Consider the following 23128-nt stretch of genomic DNA (forward strand, 5'->3'; position numbering starts at 1 on the left):
TCCCTGTTGTATGATGGTGTATGAAGGTGATGGTGCCTTTTTGATATTATAATAATGTCACGTCATTATGATGCCATCATGGCGTCCTTTTTACCAGATTATTATAAGTGATTGATTAATATAAATAAATACACTGTAGATTCATTTCTCTGAGGTCATAGCAAGGGTTAACATGTAACTACAGTAAGGTCTAAATATGGTTAAGGTTGTGTCTATAGGAGGTTTATATATCTCAGAAAGTGTATTTTTGAACTATGTATGACTTCTGACCTCATCATTACCTCTTCGTGACACCACATATTACATGACTGGAATTAATTTCGCTGATCAGCACAAGCTTTTCCCTCCCTCTCGCCCTATTATTTACTGAGGAATCTTGACAAATGTGTTTTAACCAGTAACTTTTGTCGACCTTGACTTATAACCTTTTACTGATCGGCTCCAAAAGTTACTCATCAGGAGAATCCCTCCAAAATAGTGTAGCCATCGAGTTTGGAGAAAATCCATCTGTGCGTTCTTATATATAAAGCATGTTTCATTTATTATTTGCCAGACCCGTCCAAGGGGTCCATCCAGCTCCCAGATACTACGTTTCCCACAATGCTCCACTTCCGGAGCGCACGTGTCATCGCTGCCAGAAAAACCCGAGTGAACGTCACATTCCTGCATTCCCTCCTCTTCAGTCCGGGACGTCGCAGGAGTCTCACTCCAACTAATCCTGTCTCCCACCTCCGTTCTCACCCAACACACCCATGACACGGCGGCTTTGATCCCAGGAGGTGAACCCGGGTTCCCCAGGAGTCTCCAGCCCACGTCGGGTAAGGGTTTATCTCAGTTTATTAAGCCGGGTGAAGGTGTGTGTGTTTCGGGCTGGAGTGCTATACCCGTGGTAACCACAAACCACTTTAATTTGAGAGAATACCCCGGCTTTGGTGTGAGCTGGGGCCGTTAGCGAGCTGCTCTCAGCCTCGTCTTCTACCAGGAGGCACAGCCGCTGCTGATAGCACCGCTGGAAGTGGCTAGCGTTGGCTTGGAAGTGTCCTGTTGTTGTTTACAGTTGGATTTAGGAGCTAGCTAAGAGCTTAGCCGGCTGGTTAGCCGCAAAGCTTGCGTCACCATTGTTACCGGCGATACGCAGACAGGGCACACGCACGCACACACACACACTGAGCAGGGCGTGGAGGCGCCTCCAGATGTGGCTTTGTCACTTTGACAGGACGTTGCGGTGCAGACGTGGTGGTTAGCATTAGCATAGAAGACCTGTGAGGATACAGCACTTGGCTAACGGACACAGCATTAGCATCCCAGAAAGCATGGGCGTGGTTATGGAAGTGCTACATACATGACTATAAATCTACCCAGCTCCCTATTGCCTGTGGCTCAGGTTCTGATGGAATCGTTATGGTGATTCCATGGTATCAGTATCTGCGCTAAGCCTGGTTTCAGTCCTCTTGCAGAACAGGAAAGTGCAGGAGGAGCCGTTCAACATGTTGGTCAGGGTGGCCTGAGACTGCTGCTGCAGAGCTGCAGCCTGCATCAGCTGTTGACCCTCACAACAAAGACCGGATCCCAGCTGCGGCCAGTGAGCACAGAGAGAAAGCACGTGAAGCCATGATGTGCCTCCAGCTCGTATCTATAGTACGATCTGCAGCCTCAACTGAAGCCCACACAAGCATAAGTTTGCTTAATGTTTGCTGGATTCGAACAAGATGAGTCCAACCTGAACCACGTGGACTGTGTGCAGGCAGGATAGGGTTGTGTAATGTTATGCTGTCTAATCAGCCAGAAGAGTTTCTGTTGATATCAGTGAACACATAACCTCAGTTTGCTCATAACATTCCTGAGATGCCTACACTTCACAGAATGATTGGATCAGAGTGACTTTACAGAGGTAAAGGAATGTTTGCGTGCCACCGCAAGTCACATGACAGAGACTCTCCAGACTCCTGGGAGATTGGATTTATTTCTCACACTTTGATGCTGAAAAGCAAGACTAGATTTCGCTTTAACAAAAAGCTTTTTCAGCAGAGAACATAGGTTACAGAATGAATGGTCATATTGATCTTCTCCCGCTGATAGGATCATGTGTTTGATCCTGGTCCCAGTTGCAGTTATATGCAGATACATTACTCCACTAAGTTGTAAATCAGGTTCTGCCAGTGTCTGGTCCTGGACAAGTGCTCAATGTAAAGAGACATTTGGCTTGGTGCCCAGTCTGAGTAAAGTCATATGCTATGCTAAGGTTAATTTAAATACATTACCTATAAAATTGTTGTCAGCAGTTAGAATGTGATTATATTCACTATGAGTTTACATGGACGTAGACATACTTTGCCAAAGTTAATATGGCGTACATAAGAAACCACTGAAGATGTTTCCATCTGCTGACAGGGGTCAATAGCCATCAACTGACTAATAATGGAGAAACCTAGGATGGTCTGAGACTGGACCATCACCTAAGTGAGAGGAGTAAACGCACAACGTCGGGATGATGTAGCAGAAAACAATATCACGATGACAATGTTTACATCTTTCAATGCTTGTTATTATCATGTTACATGTCCAATCATTATTCTTTATAAGTTTTAAGGGTTTTTGCTCCTGAGTGAAAGTAGTAGACATCTGAAAAACAGGGGTTTTAAATTCTGCTTCATGGAAAGACAAAAGCTTATTCAGAGGTAGAACATTAAATAGCATTTTTCATTATACATCTCGCTGTTGTGTGTAGTAGTACATACGCATTAAACTGACATATAATTGAACTTTTTTGTTGCGATTATCATTGTTTGTCCACTCAGCTCTACAAACATGTTGCATGTTGTCGAAGTGTCATGAGATGTTGTCATAATCTTGGAACTGATCAAGAGGAGCATAGGAGAATATTGAGCACTAAACTATGATGATCTTGCCAAAGTAAAGGAAAGTGAGATATCACTGGTGTTTCAAATTTGGCCTGAAGTGCAGCTTTTAGTTAGACCATCCGTGCGATCTCCAGTCCCAGCCCATATGAGCACTGCAGTGATGTGATTGATGACCGAGGCTGCGAACTCTGCCCTCACAGGTCACACATTGACAGCAAATTAAAGAAAGTTTGCAAAGTCCCACCACCAACACATACTGACACCTGGAGTAGCAGTAGCTAACTCCTACCTCTGTGCCTCATGGGCAAGCGAACGCTAAAAGACAGGGTGTAGTTCTTGTGTCGTGGCGTTCCCCCATTTGAACGCATACAGTGTAGTGAAGAATGTAGAGGAGGAGGGAAGACAGCTGCATGTTATGGAGGGTGTAGCCTGCAGAAAACTGGAATGCCCTTAGTAGGCCTGTGTAGCCTCATTTCGGTGGGAACTGCTGCTCATTAAGTTGCCTGTAGTGTATGGATGAATGAGTGGGAAATGAGAGAATGCATTGTACGGCTCATGAGTGAGGAAAGCATACAGCAGCTTTTTGAGGTCTGAGATATCATCTTATTTAAACGCTGAGATATAAGGGTTTATAATGTAAACATGAATTTCTTAGAAACAAGCAACTATGGGCTTTCTGTGGTTGACCTCTTTGTTCTCAGTGTTACTTGATTTGTCATCATCCCATTTGTTCAGCTCCAACGAATAATGGCCTCTGCTTGGGTTCAGACTAACCTTTGTTGTCTCTCTTCACTTTTGTTACCATTCAGCTTTGAGGCCTCAGAAATTCTCCATACATGTTGTGAAAGCACAATTGTGTGTGTGTGTGTGTGTGTGTGTGTGTGTGTGTGTGTGTGTGTGTGTGTGTGTGTGTGTGTGTGTGTGTGTGTGTGTGTGTGTGTGTGTGTGTGTGTGTGTGTGTGTGTGTGTGTGTGTGTGTGTGTGTGTGTGTGTGTGTGTGTGTGTGTGTGTGTGTGTGTGTGTGTGTGTGTGTGTGTGTGTGCGTTCAGAATGGCACAGTACTTCACATGCCCAATCCTCTCCCATTAGGTCACTTCAGGGCCATAGGTGGACAATTGGGTTATTGTTTTAGGTGTACACACACACCCTCCGACCCCCTCTTTGTGGCATGTGCATGCTGTCTTCTTCCAGATTTAGGTCATTCTGCTCTGTGTATGAGTAAACACATACAATATTATATATACAATACATGATTGAGTTTAGTATGTGTAGTTAAAGTTGAGTTCAGTTTAAACACCCTTTTTTATCTGACACTGGCCCGTCTCTCTAAATATTAGCACTGGCCATTAAATAACCAACATTGGTCAACCACTATAAGAGATTAAAGCAAAAAGGGATACAAGGTATGTGTAAGGAGCCACTCTAATTTGAATAACAAGTTTTTTTATTATTTGTTTTGGGCTGTGCTCAGGACTACACATGTAAATAGACAAGCTGTGAATGGGCAGTCACACACTAGTTTTTTGACACATGAAACACACAATCAATAGGTTTTCTCGCAACAGCACAAACTACGGATCTTCATGCATCCATATGTGCATGTAATGTGAATTATGCAAATGTATATGATAGAAATTAAAATAAAAAAGTGAGAACAATTTCCTGTTTGCAAATTATCACATGTGTAGAAAATTCAAGATGATTGGTTCCTCATATTTAGTATCAACAATGTCAAATCAACAGTGTCCTATGACACTGCTCTCAGATCCAGACTATGCTTATTTATATTTAAACTCAAGTGTGAATTTGCTAAGACATCCAGTCTGTAGTAGACCAGATTAGACGTATTAGCAGCTCTCGCTGCATGGGAAGACTTGGACTCCCACTGAGGAGACTGGGTCTCATGGTCAGCTATGTTTGGGCTGTAGGGATCATGGATCTTTGGTTATGTAACCAAATCAAAGAGTTAAATCGCTGATGGCTCAGGGCTTGTTTTCATACATTCCACAGTATGTTGTGTTGCTTTAGCAAATCATGACACCATGACCCTTAATGATTTGGGAGGACACACTGTTACTGTCGTGTTATAGTGTCTTTGTACCCGGAGTGATGATTGTTTACTTGGTTATTGTGCTTAATGTTGCAGCAACTACTTTTATTATGTGTAAATCTTGAGAATAAGATATTATTCTTCAATAGTTCAAGAGTCCAAGAAAAGCATGGGATATCACTATAACTCTCTTCACCGACAATCTTCAACAGTCTTCATTCAGTCAAGTGTGTGAATTCACCTATTTAATGCTGCTGGCCATGCTCTTGATAAAGTTTCTCCAATCTCCAAGACACAGGATATTGCACAATATTATATTATAATGATTTCCACTTTTAACTGCTCTTTGGTGATATAATGTGTGATAATGAGTTTGATTTAGACTCTGCCTCTTAAACAAAGAACCGTCGTGCTGTCCAGTGCCACGCTGTGTCTGTCTGGCCAGTTTAGTATCTGTCTGGCTGGTGCTGGGCCTAGGGCGCAGACGCTGCTACATCAGTGGAGCTCAGGCCAGGACAGGGTGGCAGGCAGCTCTTTGTTGGAACAGCTAAGGAAGGGAGTGCAGAAGGGTGGAGACAGGAAAGAGCAAGGTGGAGGGGGGGTGCTCAGGATATATGGGAAGAGGAATAGAAAGATGTTTGAAAGGGGAAAGATATTGGGACAGAAAGAGAGGGGGTCTCGCATTGTAATGATCCATGCGTTTACAGGCTGCCTACAACCAACAGACAGTACACACAGAGATTTTGACAGTGTGAAGATGACTGCAACATGACATTAACTTGTATCTTTGTGTCTAACTGACTCTCTCCTTCTTTTTTCACTCCATAATTAGATTAAGGGAAACTGCAGCCAATAGTTAATTAATCAAAACAAACTCAATCTGTACATAATCTGATTAATAGTTTTGAAATTTACTGGCTGCAGTTATTTTCCGTGTGTCTAAATCTAAAGCGTTAAATCAATTTGACAAACAAAAAATGTACAATTACCTTTTTTATTAGCCAAGATTTCCTGTATTCTCTACCCTTTTTTTTAATGCTCTGTTTTCCAACTGTTTTCAGTGCATGCTACATATCTGCAACATCTGATTCCAGCTGGGGACCTTTATTTCATGTTATAGCCCTTCTCTCTGATGTTTGCTGTCTGCCTCTTAACACGATAACAATGTCCGTCTCTACATCGACACAGCAGAGCCAGAGATGCCATCGTTCTTATTCTATATGATTTACTTCCCTGTCAAAATCTATCACCACATCTCCCACAATGCAACCTCCAAGGTTTTGTTGCATTTGTAGTGGCTAAGGCTCGAGGAGAGATGAGCTGTGGGCTGCATAGATCTGATAAGCTTGGTTCTGCTTAACTCCACACCCCCAGATTTTGTTACTTGACCCAGCAGACACTGATTCACATCAGGGCTTCATACAACATGTAAACTGCACTAATGGAGAAACAAATCAACAGATGAATTGATGATTAAGATCATCTGAGTTGCAGCCGCTGCTCGTTATCTCTTATTGCGTGTCCCAGAACCTGGGAGTTCATTAGCACTAAGTTCAAACATGCAGTTTTTAAAAATGCTTTTCCCTCATCATTTGCATCAATATCTTGTAAAGTGAGAGCCCGAGTCATTGCATCATCTTAAGACGAGTCTTGTGCTTGTTAAATTTGAGAAGCCATGCTATTTGTGCTCCTGACCTTGCAGAGTCAGTTTCTCTGTTTAGACAAAGCTCAGAGGGGCCAGCTGTTCATACTTGTTTGTATTTCCCCTTGTGTGCTTAAGACAGTAGCTCTTTCTTTGAGCCACATGAATCTCTCACTCAAGTCTCCTCCCATCAGCCCATGCATGACGTTAATCACATGAGCATGAGTCTCACTTGGCCAAATTGGTGCCACCCTGGAACATCAAACTGATGTTATGTTCGAAAGGCAAATCTATTTCTCTTTAACCTTAAGAACATGGATTTTATTGATACTAAGCTGAAAGCTAAAGCCTCAGACAGCACATATCAGAACATCTTAAAATAGATGTCTGCAGGTTTGGAGTATTTAGAAACACAAAAGCAGAGAGTGGACTTATTGTCATTGATAGAGCAGGCCCGTTGTATGATAATGCATAAACAGTATTTACTTTGGATACTGACATCCATGGCGTGTGGGGTGGAGGTAGCGTATTCACACGCTTGGTGATTTCTCACTCCTGCACAATACGAATGTGTAAAGTGTAAAGCAAGTGGTAGATACCAAGGAAAAAAGACAGAACCAGATGAGAGCTGTTGTAATGGATGGGTCAATAGCTGTTGGCAGCTTCCCCTCAGGCAGTAATTCTATACCACATGTCAAGGACAACAGGAGGACATCCACTGCTAGTGTGCTTCAATTAACCTAGTGTCACAAATTCCGACTACTATAACTGAAGATTCTCCATTCATTTAAACAGGCTTAATTCACTTCAGCACTTTTATTATTAATTGACTGATATGAAAAAGAAAATATTTTCATTGCTGTGTCCTCATCCTTTACGTAAACAAGAGAGAAAAATATATTTTAACCTCTCTGTTCACTGAGAAGCTTCAAAGACATGGGGCGGCTCTGGCTCAGGAGGTAGCAAACTAAAAGGTCAGCAGTTCGATCCTATCTTCCCCCATTCTATGTCTTGAAGAGTCATTGGGCAAGATACTGAATCGTCTGTGCTGGCATTGTGAGATTGATGTGTGATAAAGTGCTGCATGTAATGTAAACAACTTTGAGTGGTAAACAAGACTAGAAATGTACTGTATAAATGAGCATTAACCATACAGATGAGTAAAAACCTTAATGACACAACGGCAAAAAATGTGTATTACATTGTATGGGATGTGAAGATGACTGCAACATGACATTAACTTGTATCTTTGTGTCTAACTGACTCTCTCCTTCTTTTTTCACTCCATAATTAGATTAAGGGAAACTGCAGCCAATAGTTAATTAATCAAAACAAACTCAATCTGTACATAATCTGATTAATAGTTTTGAAATTTACTGGCTGCAGTTATTTTCCGTGTGTCTAAATCTAAAGCGTTAAATCAATTTGACAAACAAAAAATGTACAATTACCTTTTTTATTAGCCAAGATTTCCTGTATTCTCTACCCTTTTTTTTAATGCTCTGTTTTCCAACTGTTTTCAGTGCATGCTACATATCTGCAGCATCTGATTCCAGCTGGGGACCTTTATTTGGATTGGTAACTTACATTCCAGTCAAATCAGATGTGACGCTGAACAGTAATACAGTGCATGTTGTCCAACTGAAAATAGATGCTTGGCTGAATGAGGTTTCCACATGTTCATTTGTTTGCTAAGTGTACACTGTCGTGTCAGTAGGCTGTCAGTGCAGAGTCTGTGTTGGCTGAGGACTAACAGAGCGGCATGCCTTGGACGACTGGGCAACATGCGTCTTATTTGAGGCGGTGGTCTAGTGGCAGAAACTTGGACTATGGGCAGAGAAGGTCTCTGGTTCGTCTCTGGTTCGACTCCACGGAGAGACAACAAAAAGACGAACCTGGATTGATCTGTCCAAAAATCCAAGAGTCTCCCTACCCTGTCTAGTGCCCCTGAGAAAGGCACCTTACTCCCCCAACATCTGCTCCCTGAGTACATGGTCGCTAACTGCTTTGTGTGTCCTGCACCAGATGGGTCAAAAGCAGAGATTAAATTTCCCTACCTGCATGAGTGTGCCTTTGCATGTCTGTGCATGGGTTTGGGACTAATAAATGCATAATCTTAATCTGAGTTTACGGGCTTTCGTGTTGCAACATGAATGGTTCTGATTTAGGGTGGCACATGATCTCGCCAGAGCTGGGACAGGAAATTGACACACATACAAAAAAACGGATTACCCTGACAATTCAAATGCAAGTAGTAACAACAGTGGGTACAATTAGAATTTGGGAGAAAAATGTATAAATTAGAACTTGCATACAAAAATGTATTTGGTACAAGCAAGCAAATGCAATAGGTCATGTGGGGTATTACTGTTAACTTGCTGTTTATTTCCAAACTTCTAACAGGCACTTTTAGAAAGTTTGAGTGCTGAATGCTCCTGCATCCTGCTAGCTGCAAATCACAATGCTAATCATGTTTAGATGGATTATACTATTGACCAGTCAGATTAGGAGATATTGACCGTGCGGCATAGTACGAAGGGATTAAGCATTGGTCCTGAATGAACATAAAGGAAAGCAGCAGGACAGCCATAAGTAAAGAGCATTAGACTGGTACAGGTTACAGTCCTTTGCACAGCAGGGCTGCTGTCTCTATGCCGACCCTGAGGTCTGATCTTCCCCTGCAGCATTTTCCTCTCAGTAAAATAGTTGTGAACGTGGTTGTTTCTATTTCTGGCCCTCAGAAATGAATATACTATTGATATTCTTGTTTAAGTTGTGTTTTAATGGTTTGTTCTGGTTACTTTCTTCACCTTGTTGTTAATAGTTTAATGTGATACACAGTTTAGCTTGTCAGATCAGACTTGATTAAAAAACAATTAATACAACGTAAACCTGAGAGAGTCATTGACATTGCATTAGAGCTGAAGTAACAATCAACAGATGCTTTAGATCTTATGTCGCTGACTTGTTGGCTAAAAATGCACAGGGCTCCCCAGCGAGTCACCAGGGCTCAGCAGGTACAATTCTGCTGTGCTCCAGGGCCATAAATCCTCTTTGCATGGCTGGCGAGCACGCCATGATGTAAAGGAGCTTAGTAGCAACAGACAGACAGGCAGGAAGCTGCTTGCCAGTCGGCCAGGGGTCAGGTGATCAATGCTGACATCACAAAGAGAGAGAGTGATGGCAGGAGAAGAGGTGGAAAAACAAAGAGACATGGACATGGGGAGTGTGTGAATGGAGACACCAGAGGGAGTTTGGCTAGACAAATTAGAAGACATGAGTCACAGGATTTTTCATAAGATGAGTCTGATATAAAATGGGTTAAAACTAAACCTGGCGTCTTCTGTAGATCCGCACCAATAGATTCCTGCAGTTGGATCGTTTAGAAGCAGCCAGTCCAGAGATGGATGTTTATTGACAGTAGTGAGGTTATATGACGGGGACTTCTTTACAGGGAAAGAGAGAAAAACTGTTATTATTGCTGGTACTTAGGGCTGCAGCTAACATTTATTACATTCACCAAGAATGTTTGGTTTGTTTTCTTCTGCGTTTTATTGCTTGTTATTTCAAATGATAATGCAAAAACGAATGGAAGAAGCCTGGTGGAAAGGTGCGGTATGGGTCAGGGAAGAACCGACTAAGTCGTGGTGTGGATCCCGATCTAGCAATCTTTTTTTACTTTCTTTTATATTGCACGATAGGAATTTTTTTGACATTTGACACTGGTTTCCTAGGGAATAATTCATTGTTGATCTTGACAAACAAAATCTGCCATATTTACAAAACTGATATAGCAGTGTGTGTAATTTTGTGCATCTTGATTGAGTTGAAGGGCACTTTTGGGCCTCGGGGGAAGTTAGCAGTCTACTGATTGTCAGTGTAGTTTTCATTATGGATTCATATTTCCTATGCTATGAAAATCAAGAAAAATTCCTCTTTCAAAAATTCGCCATATCATTGAGCTCCTGAATTTTTTTTTACCTCACTCACCCTCTCTGCATCTTTTTTTTCCACTCTCCACAGGTCACTTTCCTCCTTTCCTCCACCCCCCTTCCCCCTCCCCCTTCCTCCACCAATCGTAGCGCCGGTTGCCATGGAGAACTCCTCTGTGGCGTCTGCGTCGTCTGAAGCCGGTAGCACACGCTCACAGGAGATCGAGGAGCTGGAGCGCTTCATCGACAGCTATGTGCTTGAGTACCAAGTACAGGGGCTGCTGGGAGACAAGGCAGATGGAGACTTGGATTTGGACAATGGTGGCAAGGTGCCACAGGTCAGAGCCCTGTTTCTTAAATATATAACATGCTTTCATCCTTCCAATACCTGAAAGCTGCAGTGGCTATATATTTGGGAAGCGGTGTCCCTGGTTTATATACTAAAAACGATGCACTTATTGCAACCATTATTATTGTGATGCTGAGGTGCATCCTCCCACACTGCCTCTGGATATGCTACTGTCCTGTTTTCTGCATGAGAGAGCCAACACACACTCACGCTGCTCTGCTCCACTGAGTATCTGAAAACACTCAAAATAGCCCAAGATGGTATCCGTGATTCCATTTGGGATCATTTAAAAAAGAAACACTGTCAAGAAGCTAATCTCAAAATATGCTGTTATTTAAGATCTGTCTGCCCTACGTCTAAGTTTCTTGAGTTTAGTTTTGTCTGTTAGTTTGTTTGCTGTCTTTATTTACAACCTCCACATTTCACACATAAAAGTGCCTTCTGCCTTCTTTTTTTTTTCCAGTGGACGGAAGACTGCAATGACAAGAAAGATGGCAGCTGGACTTCTTCTCGGGGAAGAGGTTCATCCAAGCCTGTAAGTGTGTGTCAGTGTTTTGCTTACTTTACAGCGTTGGACTTCAGCTTTATTCCTCTCTATCCGTTGCAAGGACCTCAATGTATGTACAGATGGACAAAGTACTGTCTGTCTGAATGGTCTCAAGTAAAACACATGCTATTAGTTGTTTTATTGTAGATCAGAGATTGGAAAATAATTAGATAACGTGGGTTTGAATTTGTTTTAACTCAAAGTTGCATCGAAAACACAAGTGAACAAATTGATATAAAATAACAGCACCTGAAATCAGTGGTCAATTATGATTGTCTTAAAACAATGAGTCAATATATATTTTTTTTTTCTCTCTGAATCAAGTAATGAATTAATTCTGTGTCTTCATGATCAGTTCCTGTCTCTCTTTCTTGTTTTTTCTTTAAATATGAATTCCTGTTGCATCCTTCATTTTTCATCTCTTCTTTTCCCTCTCATCTCATCCTTAGTTTACCTGTGCTTGTTTGTAGCAAGGCTCTAACTTTACCGATCTAGAATATTATTGCTCCTCCGAGATTCATTGGAATGACTCATCAGGAAGTGAGTAGTGAGGGAAAAGCAGCATGGGTGAGAGGTTCATACAGAGCAGGGTGCTTCAAAATAGAGACTAAAATTGAATTTACAACAATACACCAAAATGCGCAGCACAAATAGAGTCCCAGAGATCGTGCAACTGCCTTTCTTCGATTTGTTTTGACCTTTAGCTCCTGGAAATATAATATCTGAGACTCTTATATGAAAACAAACCTTAGCTTTAACCTTTTGTTATTTGTCTTTTCTTGCAGTGTACAGTGAAGTCAGAAACAACAACTATTGTATTGTATTTTATTGTATTGTATTCAAATGTACCGGCTGCTATGACGACTTAATTTCCCTTCGGGGATGAATAAAGTAATCTATCTATCTATCTAACAACAACTAACAGGAGCAATAATGGAAACAAACATAGTAACAACTACAACGGATCCTCAGCGTAGTTGATACCTTAGCTGAGCCCCAACAGGCCCCATAAATTCAATAAACTGCACCAAATTTCACAAACCTTTTTTCATCAAGATCCATGAATTCACTGCGAAAACTGTGGAAATGTTGATCTTTTTACGGTTAAAGAAAGTGAAATATGAGGTCCCTGGCTCTGCCCCCTAATCTTGATTGGACCAGCATTTTGTGGGGTCTTCCCTGACTCATACCGTATCCTTCCACCAAGTTTTGTGGTAATCAGTTCAGTTGTTTTTGTTTAATCTTCCTCATCAACAAAAACACAAAGCAACAAAATGGGGTGCCGACTTAACCTCCTTAGTTGAGGTATAAATAGGAGCCAATATCTCGGTTCAAATTGTGTGAATTAGGCTCTTTGTGTTGCACAGTAGAACACAATTCAGGCTCCTAATATGCAAAAAATCTGTGCAATTTTGCAGGAGCAATGGCACTCACCTCCATTAACAAAAGTCTGCCCAACAAGCTCAAAGAGTATGATCACATGTTTTTAAGATAAATATACTGTTTTTAATATTAGCGGAACATTATTAAAGACTTTCATACTTTATTTAGAAAAAGAAGTATGTCTGAGAGTAACTGACCAGAATTTAATCTTATCGACTTTGAATTCAATCTTGCAGGATGAGTGGGAACACAGCAGCAATGGCAGCACAGGTTCCAGACCCAGTTCAGGCTCCAGACCAGGTTCTGGCTCACGCTCTGGCAGCAGAGGCAGAAACAACCAGTTCACAGGCCCTTCCAAGGTAAAGATACAACTTTGTGTGTGTCCGCTCTCTCATGTGTCTCTTGGTGCTAAAACATCCACTTAGTGTTTCTTCAATAATCCGTCTTGGTGAGACTTTGAGGGACCTGTGTTGTTGCTACTTCCGTCACATAACTCTTGCCATGCTCATCGTATTATTCTCTTGGGAGTCTTCACCCGTTTTTAATCATGAGCATCTAAAAGAATCACTACAAATCAATTTCTCATCATCGTTAAATGCTAAAGTGGCACTCCACTGGTTTTTCACATGAAGATCAGTTTTTGAGAGAAACCCTTTGCTACAAACTGGACCTAGAGATGAACATTTCCCAGGGAACAAGTGATTATGATGGATCTTGTTGAGCTACATTATGGGAAGTGTAGGAAGTTGGGAAAGTGTAGGATCCATTGAGCCTGGATACCTAAAGGGAGACCGTAGCTGCATAAAGTCTATATTATATATACATAAAAAAAATTGCTGTTTATAGCTAATTAAGTCAGATATGTGATGCTTTGTTCAGTGTGTTTTGTCATACTGAAAACATCCATCTTTTCTTTTCCTCATGTTCTGTCTAGAATGGGAACAGAGAATGCTCCTTGGACATCCTTGGCACAGACATATGGGCGGCCAACACGATGGACTCACATGGGTATGTGCCTCGCTGTTTCATAAACATGTTGTACAGTCTGTTTTGAGACACAAACTGTAAAAAATGTCCAGGAAAACAGAAAATCTCGAAGAAAAATTCAGACGTGGGATGGCGTCTGGATAGATTTGTTTTTAGTTGACAGCAAATAGACACCTGCGTAAGCCTTTGAGTCCTAGCTTTATTCTCTGTAACAGTCCTATAAATCTCGGTTGCTCTGCCATCTTTTCCTTCCTCGCTTTTCATTCTCAATTTGAGGTCAGCAAGATAGCCCAATTAAATATATCTACGTAAAGGTTCATGCAGTGTCTTCTTCTAACGCTGCTGAGGATTTTTATGATAAACTATTTTCTTTCAGTGTTTCTGTTAAAAGCTACATTTATATTGCACCTAACAAATGGAAACATGGGTGCCTATAAAATCCGGTTTCTCTTACAGAACAGTTTGACTTTATACTCCCCCCCCCCCCCTCCAAAAAAGCCAAATCTGGAACTTCGAGGAGAACAAAAGGTGAAAGACAGGAAATAAGTGACACATTAATCAATTTCATTGGAGGGAGGGCAGGTTGCCCTGGTAACAGCTGCGCAGCAGCTTCAGATACCCAAGTTCCAGCCACGTTGGCACATCTGAGCACACAGTGAATGAGTCGGCATAGTGGGATGATTAAATAAATCTGAGACGTAGAGAAATACAGATTTAAAACTGAAGGATAAATTACTGACAGTTAATTAGAAGTCATCTCTGCCATTCTAGTTGAAGCTGTGTAAAGAAATCTCCTTGTAATTGAAACCTTTTCTGTAACTTAGTGTATAAAATGCAGTTTTCCGTATCAGCCTCTAAAATCCAGTACCAGTCAGGAAGTATTTTAGGAGTTGTATGTAGCTCTTTATAGCGCTTAAAGAAATGAGTGCCTCATCACCGCCATCTTGTGGTTAACTCTATTGTAGAGTCACTGATTTATAGAGTTATTAAAAGCAGATGCTCCAAACGTCTCCCTTTCCTGTCTTCACAGACTGCGGTATCATTATTGTTGTACATTTCTGGATATATAAAGTCATCTGCATAAAGAGCCTCTGAAGTCAGTGTTCAAACTGTTACATTGCTGTCACACATGCATTGAAGTCCGTACATTATCCAGAAATGTTCCTGCTGCTGTGAACGTGTGAAGGGCAAACACCAGAAAATGTCTTGGAAACTGGGACTGGTTCGTGCCTGAAAAAGGCTTCAGAGGAGATTCCTCATCACACTTTTGTGAGAATAGGTCAAGCTGGAGTAAAGGCAAATTTGGAACACAAGAGGCCAACATGACCTTGGCTGTGTTGGATGTAACTTAAAGCCATAGATTAATGAGAAGAAATGCCGCTCAGATTCATTCACTCAGTTACCTGCACTCTCATATATTACAAGATAACAGTGGTTCATCATTTACTTCTCCTTTGCATTGTTCAGATGAAGCCCACTACATCCAGTCTGACGTTGTGCTTAAAACGTAGAAAGGTGTCTTGATACTTTCATCTCTTTCCCATTGCATCAATGGATGTTGGGTTTCTCCATCCTTTGATTCGTCTTTGTCTTTGTATTGAAGAGGTGCAGGTTGGGACGTGCAGCCGGAGAAACTGGACTTCAGCCACTTCCACCGGAAACACATCAGAGGAACGCCAAAGCACCTGCCACACATTGACAGAGAGGGGTAAGATCATGTTCTCTGGTTTTTATCTGCAGTATTTTTCTTTTGTTGTGACACCCTGCTCTGTGTTGTAATTTGTTCTGAATACTTCATATTATCTCAACTAGAGAACTCTGTGATCATACTGAGTGTTATATTTTCATTGATTCTCTCTGTCTCGCTCTCGTTGTCAGGATGAACAAAAACAAGTTTGAGGAGGACGATGGCATCGACATGAACGACATAGAGCGGTTCCTACCGCATCTGCGCTCTGTGAGTCACTCACTCAATCGAAATGCTCTTGTCTAGATTGTCTTGACACTCTAACATGTACTTTTTCTTTATATACAAATTTCTACTGCACTAGTGGCAAAGTGTGTTCTGCAAAGCACCTAATATAACACCTGTATTGACACATTGAACTATGACCCCTTAGACAGACAGCCTTCTGCATTAGTTGTGTGAGAGTGCCCTCTGGTGGCATACTGGAGAAACACAACTATAAGGTTGACTGCACAGAGCAATAGTGCTGTTGTCAGGGTCATAACTAAATCTCGAGAACATGAAAGAACTTTATTTATCCTTCATTTAATTAGCAAAGTCCAACTGAGATACAAGTTCTCATATGTCAGGGATTCTTGTCAAGATGTGCAGCATTGAAGTAAAACAGTTTAAAATGCAAATACAAGCGGGGACAAATTACATGCACAAAAAATACTAAAACACAGCAAGCAGATTAAAAAAAAAAACATATATTGGACCATAAATAAATAAGTGGATAAGTTAGATATTTGTTCAGGTAGTGGTTTTCAGGGTAGCGATCTGTCAGTTCGATTTTTGCCAAAAAAATTAGAGCAAGGCTCTACTGCCCTGAATTTAAAGTAAGCTGAGCTGAGCTGTAACTGGTATGTTACAAAGGTGTGGGACTGACCCCTGGTGTTTGTATAGGTGAATTACAATGAGTTCATATTTTACAAGGCATTGCAATAACTCAATCATAACGAAGGTTATAAATGCTCTGTATTTATTGAAATCATTTTAAATGGCTGTCCATTTAACGCAAACTGCAGCCTGAAAAATGACAACAACTCTCTGAAAGAATAGTTTCAGCTCAGACTTTAATAGCCTGGTAAAAGACTACAGGTTCCAATTGTTTTTGTACTTTGGATACATGTTCTTCCTCAATATATGTTAAACAGCGTAAAGGCATATTACAACAACGCCTTTCTAATTGCATTATAATGTGTCTCTGAATAAGAGGTATCTGCCATCAACAAAGTGAAATACATTTTGCAGCTGTGGGTGCTGGGGTACAGGCGAGTGAGCATTGTTTTTTCCAAAGGTGGTAGAAGGTCACTGGGTGTCACAGATGTCAAACTTCTCTCTTCCTACCCTGCTTTCTGAGCCAAGATATCTTCCATCTTTCATAGTGTTTAAGCAGCAGTGTCTTCCTCTTTCCTTCCCGTCTTGGCCTCTGAGTCGAGCCGCGCTTGGTCTCTCATGGAGCTTCAGCCAAGTCGGGCCTTTAGTTGCACAACCAAGATGGCTTCCGCATAGTTCCTGGGCCAGCTTTGCCTTTTCCGTTCATTCAGTTAGGGCCAAAAAGAAGGATCGGGTCTGTCTGGTGTGCTTGGGATCGGATCGGTGTTAGCACTGGGACCCAGTGAGGTCAGGTCCACACAGCTGAGTGCCACATTTTCTCTGCCTCACATTCCTGAGCTGCTTCTGACTGTCACATTCTGCAAAGTGTTGTGCACAGTCACGCAGCGGTGACGCCAGGTCATGATGCCAAGTTGTTTCTCAGTCTAATGACATGAGGTTAACTGGGAGCACACTTAAGTTTCCATTTACCTCTTCCAGTAGTTTTAGAGAGAGACCACACTGTAAAATATAACAGTCGAGCCACAATCATTCTAAAATTAAGCCGAACTGAGGTAAGAGTGGTAAACCAATCAGCATCAATTGAGCATTCACAAATATTTCACAAAAAGGCACAAGAAGATTAAAACAGTTTGAGAGAATAAGAAATATGTGGATCAGAACTTTGTTTTTAATCTTGTCTCTAACATTTATCAACTCATGACCTCTCAAATTCATCTTGTGAGCCTTTGGAAGGCCCTGACCCCTAGACTGGGAACCACTGCACTGAAAGTGATTATAAATAATAGTGTCAATAAAGTAGTTAAAAGAAACTCCACCTCAGTGATGCATCAGCATTCAATCTAACAACAGTTTCAATTAAATATTTTTTATATAATAAATCATCCAGTTGGGGTAAGTGGTGAAAAATGGGGACGAGAGGACAGATTGGGGGAGAGAGAAGAGAGACCCCAGGAACACGCTTGCATTTAGGATGGATGGTTGTATTTTCTGTCTGTGAGATGGTTTGTTTATCATCACCTATTTAGCATTTCTACAACATAGTCCTTGTAACCAGGCAACAGTAACGACTGTATTCCCCCCAGTCACCACCTCAAGCTACTGTACTACATCTTCTACTGTTCCTGACTACATTCCACACTTCCGACCAACCCTCACTTCCTCTCTCCAGGAGCCAGAATAGATTTACAAATAGCCCTGGGATGTGGAAAACATCTCGTCTGTGTGTTTGTGTGAGTCACTCAGTGAGAATGGGCTTCCTCCTGTCGCCCTCAGATTCTGCTTCACCTCCACTGGCCTCTGTGGAAGGTCAACCTGCACAAACCACACGTCCAGTGTCAGGTTGTAATGACAAAAGAACTCAGGAGTCAGGGAGAAAATATGTGATGTGTGGATTCATGCCCGGTATCACATAGTAGATCCTGAACAACCCAATTATTTTACTGTGTAGTAATAATACTTGAAGATGATAGATATATATTTTTCATAAAATAAATACTCCATAATTATAATGTGTGAATATTTGCGTTAATATACATAACATATCTGACACCCATAAATATTCCCTTTATAATCTATATGTATGAATTTTTGGAACAAATTATTAATTGAGAAAATATGAAACAGATTATAATAAAAACGCTCCTTAGTTGTGGCTCTAATCTTGTGTTGTAAACTGTAAGATATTATTTATTCCCAGTCCCAGTCAAGTGCTACGGAAAAGATTTATGACAACTGATTTCAGATTTCTGGAGCCTCATAATGCTTTGAGACTCCAGACGATAATACAAGCTGCTGATTTGAAAATGGAACGCACCAGTACAGCGGGACAGGGTGAGACCCAGGAGAGAGGGAGAAAGTGGCCAGTCACCGAGAAGACATCCGGTCTGGTCTGGTCTGCGCTGCGGACAAAGCCGTCCAGCGGGAGAACAAAGCCGGAGCCTGGAGCTGAGATATTACAGACTGGTCGGCCCCTCTGTCTGGAAGTGTACGTGCCGCCGAGCAGGACTCCAGTCGAGAGGGGACACTGGGGGCGGGTTGAGCTCTTTTGGTGGTCTGTCTGTGTCAGCTGTCAGTTTGTCTGAGAGTTTGTCTGCGTTCCACTCAGTTTTCATTTCACACACATTTGCTGTCCCCCCTCCCCCTGTTTCACCTCTCCTCACACTCACTCTTCTCTACCATCGTTTTACTTCATCTCCCTTTTGTTTCTTCCCATTTACCACTTCCTTTACCCTACCCTCTCCTGACCACCGTCATTATGCTCTGTCCCACTCCCCTCCTCTCCTCATATCATCCTCCCCTCCATCCTTCAAATGCTGGTGGGCAGCTGAACAATATCCAGGAGGTCATGGTGACCGGCAACCCCCTCCCTGTGGTCTCTTCCTGCTATTGTCCCTCGTCCTACTGCTGCTTGGCTCCTGCACTCTATCAACCCCACACTCACTGACTTTATCACCACTGCAGACTGTTATACTCTGGGCTCACGCATGGGAGTAACACTGGACACTTGAGTACATGCATGAAAGCAGGATACCATGGGAAATTGGTGACTAATCCCACAGTTATCTGATTGATCTGTCACATGAACAACAGTCAGAATATGTTAACGTTTACAGAAAGTAAATTATATTTATTCAAAATGCCTGCCTGTGTCTTTTTAAACAGACCAAAATGGAGTGTATCTTATTGTCTGCATACATTTTTTTCTCTTCAACTGGTATATGTGCTTTGTATGTTACTCGACTGCTAAATCCCAGGAAACAATCGTGCCATAATTAGGTTTATTTCCTATTCCGAGCCTCTGTTTGTGATCGCTCAGTTGCCTGTGACTGTTTCCCATAGTCTCAATTTATGCCATATAATACAGCTGTAACATCTGCTTGTTTCACTGCCAAGATGTCCCCATAAGAATAGGGGGGTCTTCACAAATTTAATGCAAACCAGACAACACATGCAAACACAGAGCCCCAGGCCTGGTCCTCCAGAGAGGATGCGGTGACTCTCAATGTGATGCAACACAGAGAGCACATATGATTGAAGTCATTTTTTCATCATGGCAAGTGATGGCTAGAACAGAGCTGTACGCACATGAAACCTGCTGCTGCGGTTGTCGCATGATTGCATTTCTATAGGGTACCAAAGGTTTTTTCTTCTGACATGATGATCCAACAATGGCTCCATCTCCTCCTGGAGCTAGACCCCCTAAATTCTTTGATGTACCTGTCTGTCGGCGCTCTGCTGTGGCCGCAGCCTTAGATCACTTATTAAATGAGTCATGGATGTCAAGACCTCATCTCTGTGCCTCTTATCACCCATCACCTGCTATACCTGACTGTGGCGGCTCCAAATCTCCTCTTTCTGTGCCGCTGGCAGGCATCAACTGTGGAGTCAGTTACATGAAAGGACTCACAGAAGGGATCAGGAAACAGGGATTTCACTGAAAAACAATTTGAGGAGTCCAAAATGTTAAAATGATTTATAACATGAGCGAGCTAGACGCTTTTACAGCAGTACATGAGGGATCATTTCAACATGATATAGTATTTACTGTCATTTCATTCTCAGGGAAGGAAAAAAACTGTGAAATATTTTTTTTATCGATGTCAATTTTTAGTCAAACTAAAAATGTAATGAAATGTTATTATGTAGTGACCAGTATTGCTCACAAGTCAGTTTCCCTTTTTGATTTAACTTAACTCAACAATCTACAGGAAATGTGTCCTATTGGGCACAAAGTAAAGTAATTTCTACTTTAGCACACTGAATATTTAAGTAATGCAAATTGCAAATATTTCCCAAAGAAGAAAGAGTCTTATTTATGTATCTAGCTTGCTCACAAGTTCAACGTATCCGCTTATGGGTGATGATATGTAACTGCTGTGTTTACAGCTTGAAGACAAAGTGATGACATTTTCAAAAGACTTTATTTTCCTTGCTAGCTGTTTTAAATCTGGGTTTAATGTCTTCTCTTGGTGCAGATTTAAATTGTCATATCTATAACAGATACAGATAATGTTACAGCTCTATATATCTGTGTGTAAACAATACATGAACCAAATTATCAAAGTAACACATCTCCAACACATGCAGCAGAATAGGATTAATCTCCACATAGACACAGGAAGAATATTATTCATTGAGATTCGTTTTGTGGGCAAAATGGCCAGATTGCGTTTTTACTTCCCTCTCTGTCTTTTACGTGCTCGCTATCTTGTATTTACAGTCGCTCTTGTCGTCGTACTTGCTCTCCCTCACCCCTGCTCTCAACAACCTGTCCTGTAATGCCACCCCTGGGGCAGTTTGCAATTTATTGCTTTTGGCCGAAGGCCCTCGCAACATAAATAAGCCGAAAGAAACAATGGGCCGCCTGAATGAGCATCGCTGCAAAATTGTTGCGCAGTAGAAGGGACAGGAAAACCTGCACTTCACTTTCTATGCTATTGAAGAGAAAGTTCTGTAATCGTTCGTTGTATTCTACGCATTTCCATGCCCGTTCGCTTTGCTCATTTCCTTCCTTGTTACTTATACCCATTTTCACGCTAAAACAGCGCCATTGTTATGAATCGATCACAATGGTATCTGACCCAGGTCTCTGACCCTTTTGACTAAATTCTCGGAAAAATGTAACTATCACCGGGGAAGTCTTTGAATTAGCTGTTCCACCAGTCCTTTAAAAGTAAAATTACTTTAAGTTGTAGCTCTTAGGTTACGTGTTGGCGTCGAGTTAAGGACACATCCTCTCTGTGAACATCCAAGGTAGCCTCTCCCAGTGACCTGGGATTTTTCCTGGAATGCTGCAGGGTATGTCAACTTCCTCTCGAGGCAGACGCTCACACCCAAGCACATAATACAATACACACACACACCTCAATCGGGTTCATACAATTTAAACTTGACAGCAAAGTATTTCGATTTTATTTCTGCCGTATAAAATAGACTAAAACAGTTCAAAGTTAACATACCTTAGATGTCGGCATTAGAAACAAAACACACTGCTATATCATGAATATTGATATAGTCACACACACACACACAATATCTCTTTTTGTCTCTCTTGGACATATCTGAGCAAAATAAGTCTCCCCCCACCCCCGCACCATCCTTGTGAGAGGTCGTCTGTCTGTGAACCAGCACAGCACACGCCTCTCTTTGATCTAGCCTGCACTGGCTGCTACCTGCAGATAGCCTATTCACACACACACACACACACACACACACACACTACATTCATCGCATCTTGTCTCCATGTTTCTGCCGGATGCATTATACTCTGCGACGACTAGAGCATTTCTCTTCTCTTTGCTCTGTTGTTCTCTGGAAATGGATTTACGTGATTTAAGAGAAGATATAGACACTTTTTTTTTACATGCAATCAGAACAGCAATGGAAATTCCCTTCAACTTACTTTAAGGGTTTTGGTAAGTGTGTGCGTGTGCGTGCGTGCGCTCAGAGTCATCTGGTTGCTATTTGAAGGCAGAATTACAGCTAATGATATCCTAGAGGAAAACTACAGTAGCTAAACATGCAACAGTTCCTCTGTTTCGTTCTCCACCTACTTTTCCTCCCTGTTAGACTCTTCAAGTGGCGAGAAGCTGAAGTCTGGAAAAAAGAGTCTCACAGATATTAATACTTTAGGGTTTTGTATGTGAAACCTTGTTAAATTGCCCTGGTCAGATTAAAGCTTTGAACTAGCAGACAGTTTAAGTGCACATTTGTCTGCCTTTTTTTTCTTAGGATATCACTGTGCCACACAAATGCAGTGCCCCCCCCCCCCCCCCTGCACGGACACACACACACACACACACACACATTTTCTGCCTCTCGCATCTGGATTCAATCAGACTCCTGTGATCCCCCAGCAGCCTCTCTAAGAGAAGAGTAGGTTAAAGCAGCAGTGTCGAATATCAGGCTGTTTCTCTCAAGCTGATTTGAATATCTACTGAATGTACAGTAGGTTTGTGCAAAAAAGAAAATCTGAGAAATTTAAAGATATTTGATGCAAGCTAAATAACATAGTTTTGTGCATGTTTGTACTAAACATTTACTTAGCGTTTACGCAGCGTAGATATGGCCTTGGTCCCTATGGATTTGTAAAGGCGCTATATGTAATTTGTATTTGCTTTCGACAGAAGATAAAGTGCGACAACAGAAAAATCCATTTCATATTGCACTTTATATCTAGTATTATGATATAAACGTTTGATTATATGTTTGTCATTTTGTCCCAAATCAGTTTTTATGGTGATATCTTTCATCATCTGGATGGCGCATAAAGCTTTTCCACACGGCCGGAAAGCAACATGAATGCAACTCA

At 41.6% G+C, this 23128-nt stretch overlaps 1 protein-coding gene across 5 annotated transcripts in view; it reads left to right on the forward strand.

The window, feature by feature from the left end:
- Nucleotides 1–678: 678 nt before the first annotated feature.
- The window catches only part of ctif (CBP80/20-dependent translation initiation factor), a 48625-nt gene continuing 26175 nt past the window's right edge, over nucleotides 679–23128 (forward strand). For 4 of the 5 annotated variants that reach the window (XM_062412912.1, XM_062412914.1, XM_062412915.1 and 1 more), the window contains exons 1-7: nucleotides 679–818; nucleotides 10577–10823; nucleotides 11298–11369; nucleotides 13001–13123; nucleotides 13699–13772; nucleotides 15355–15459; nucleotides 15630–15708. In XM_062412912.1, the coding sequence (XP_062268896.1) occupies nucleotides 10647–10823; nucleotides 11298–11369; nucleotides 13001–13123; nucleotides 13699–13772; nucleotides 15355–15459; nucleotides 15630–15708 (630 nt within the window). In that variant the 5' untranslated portion in view covers nucleotides 679–818; nucleotides 10577–10646. Of the gene's footprint in view, nucleotides 819–10576; nucleotides 10824–11297; nucleotides 11370–13000; nucleotides 13124–13698; nucleotides 13773–15354; nucleotides 15460–15629; nucleotides 15709–23128 lie in introns of those variants that run through there. The other variant, XM_062412916.1, reaches the window with a different exon arrangement.

This window comes from Platichthys flesus, chromosome 19, assembly GCF_949316205.1.
Source record: "Platichthys flesus chromosome 19, fPlaFle2.1, whole genome shotgun sequence".
NCBI lineage: Eukaryota > Metazoa > Chordata > Actinopteri > Pleuronectiformes > Pleuronectidae > Platichthys > Platichthys flesus.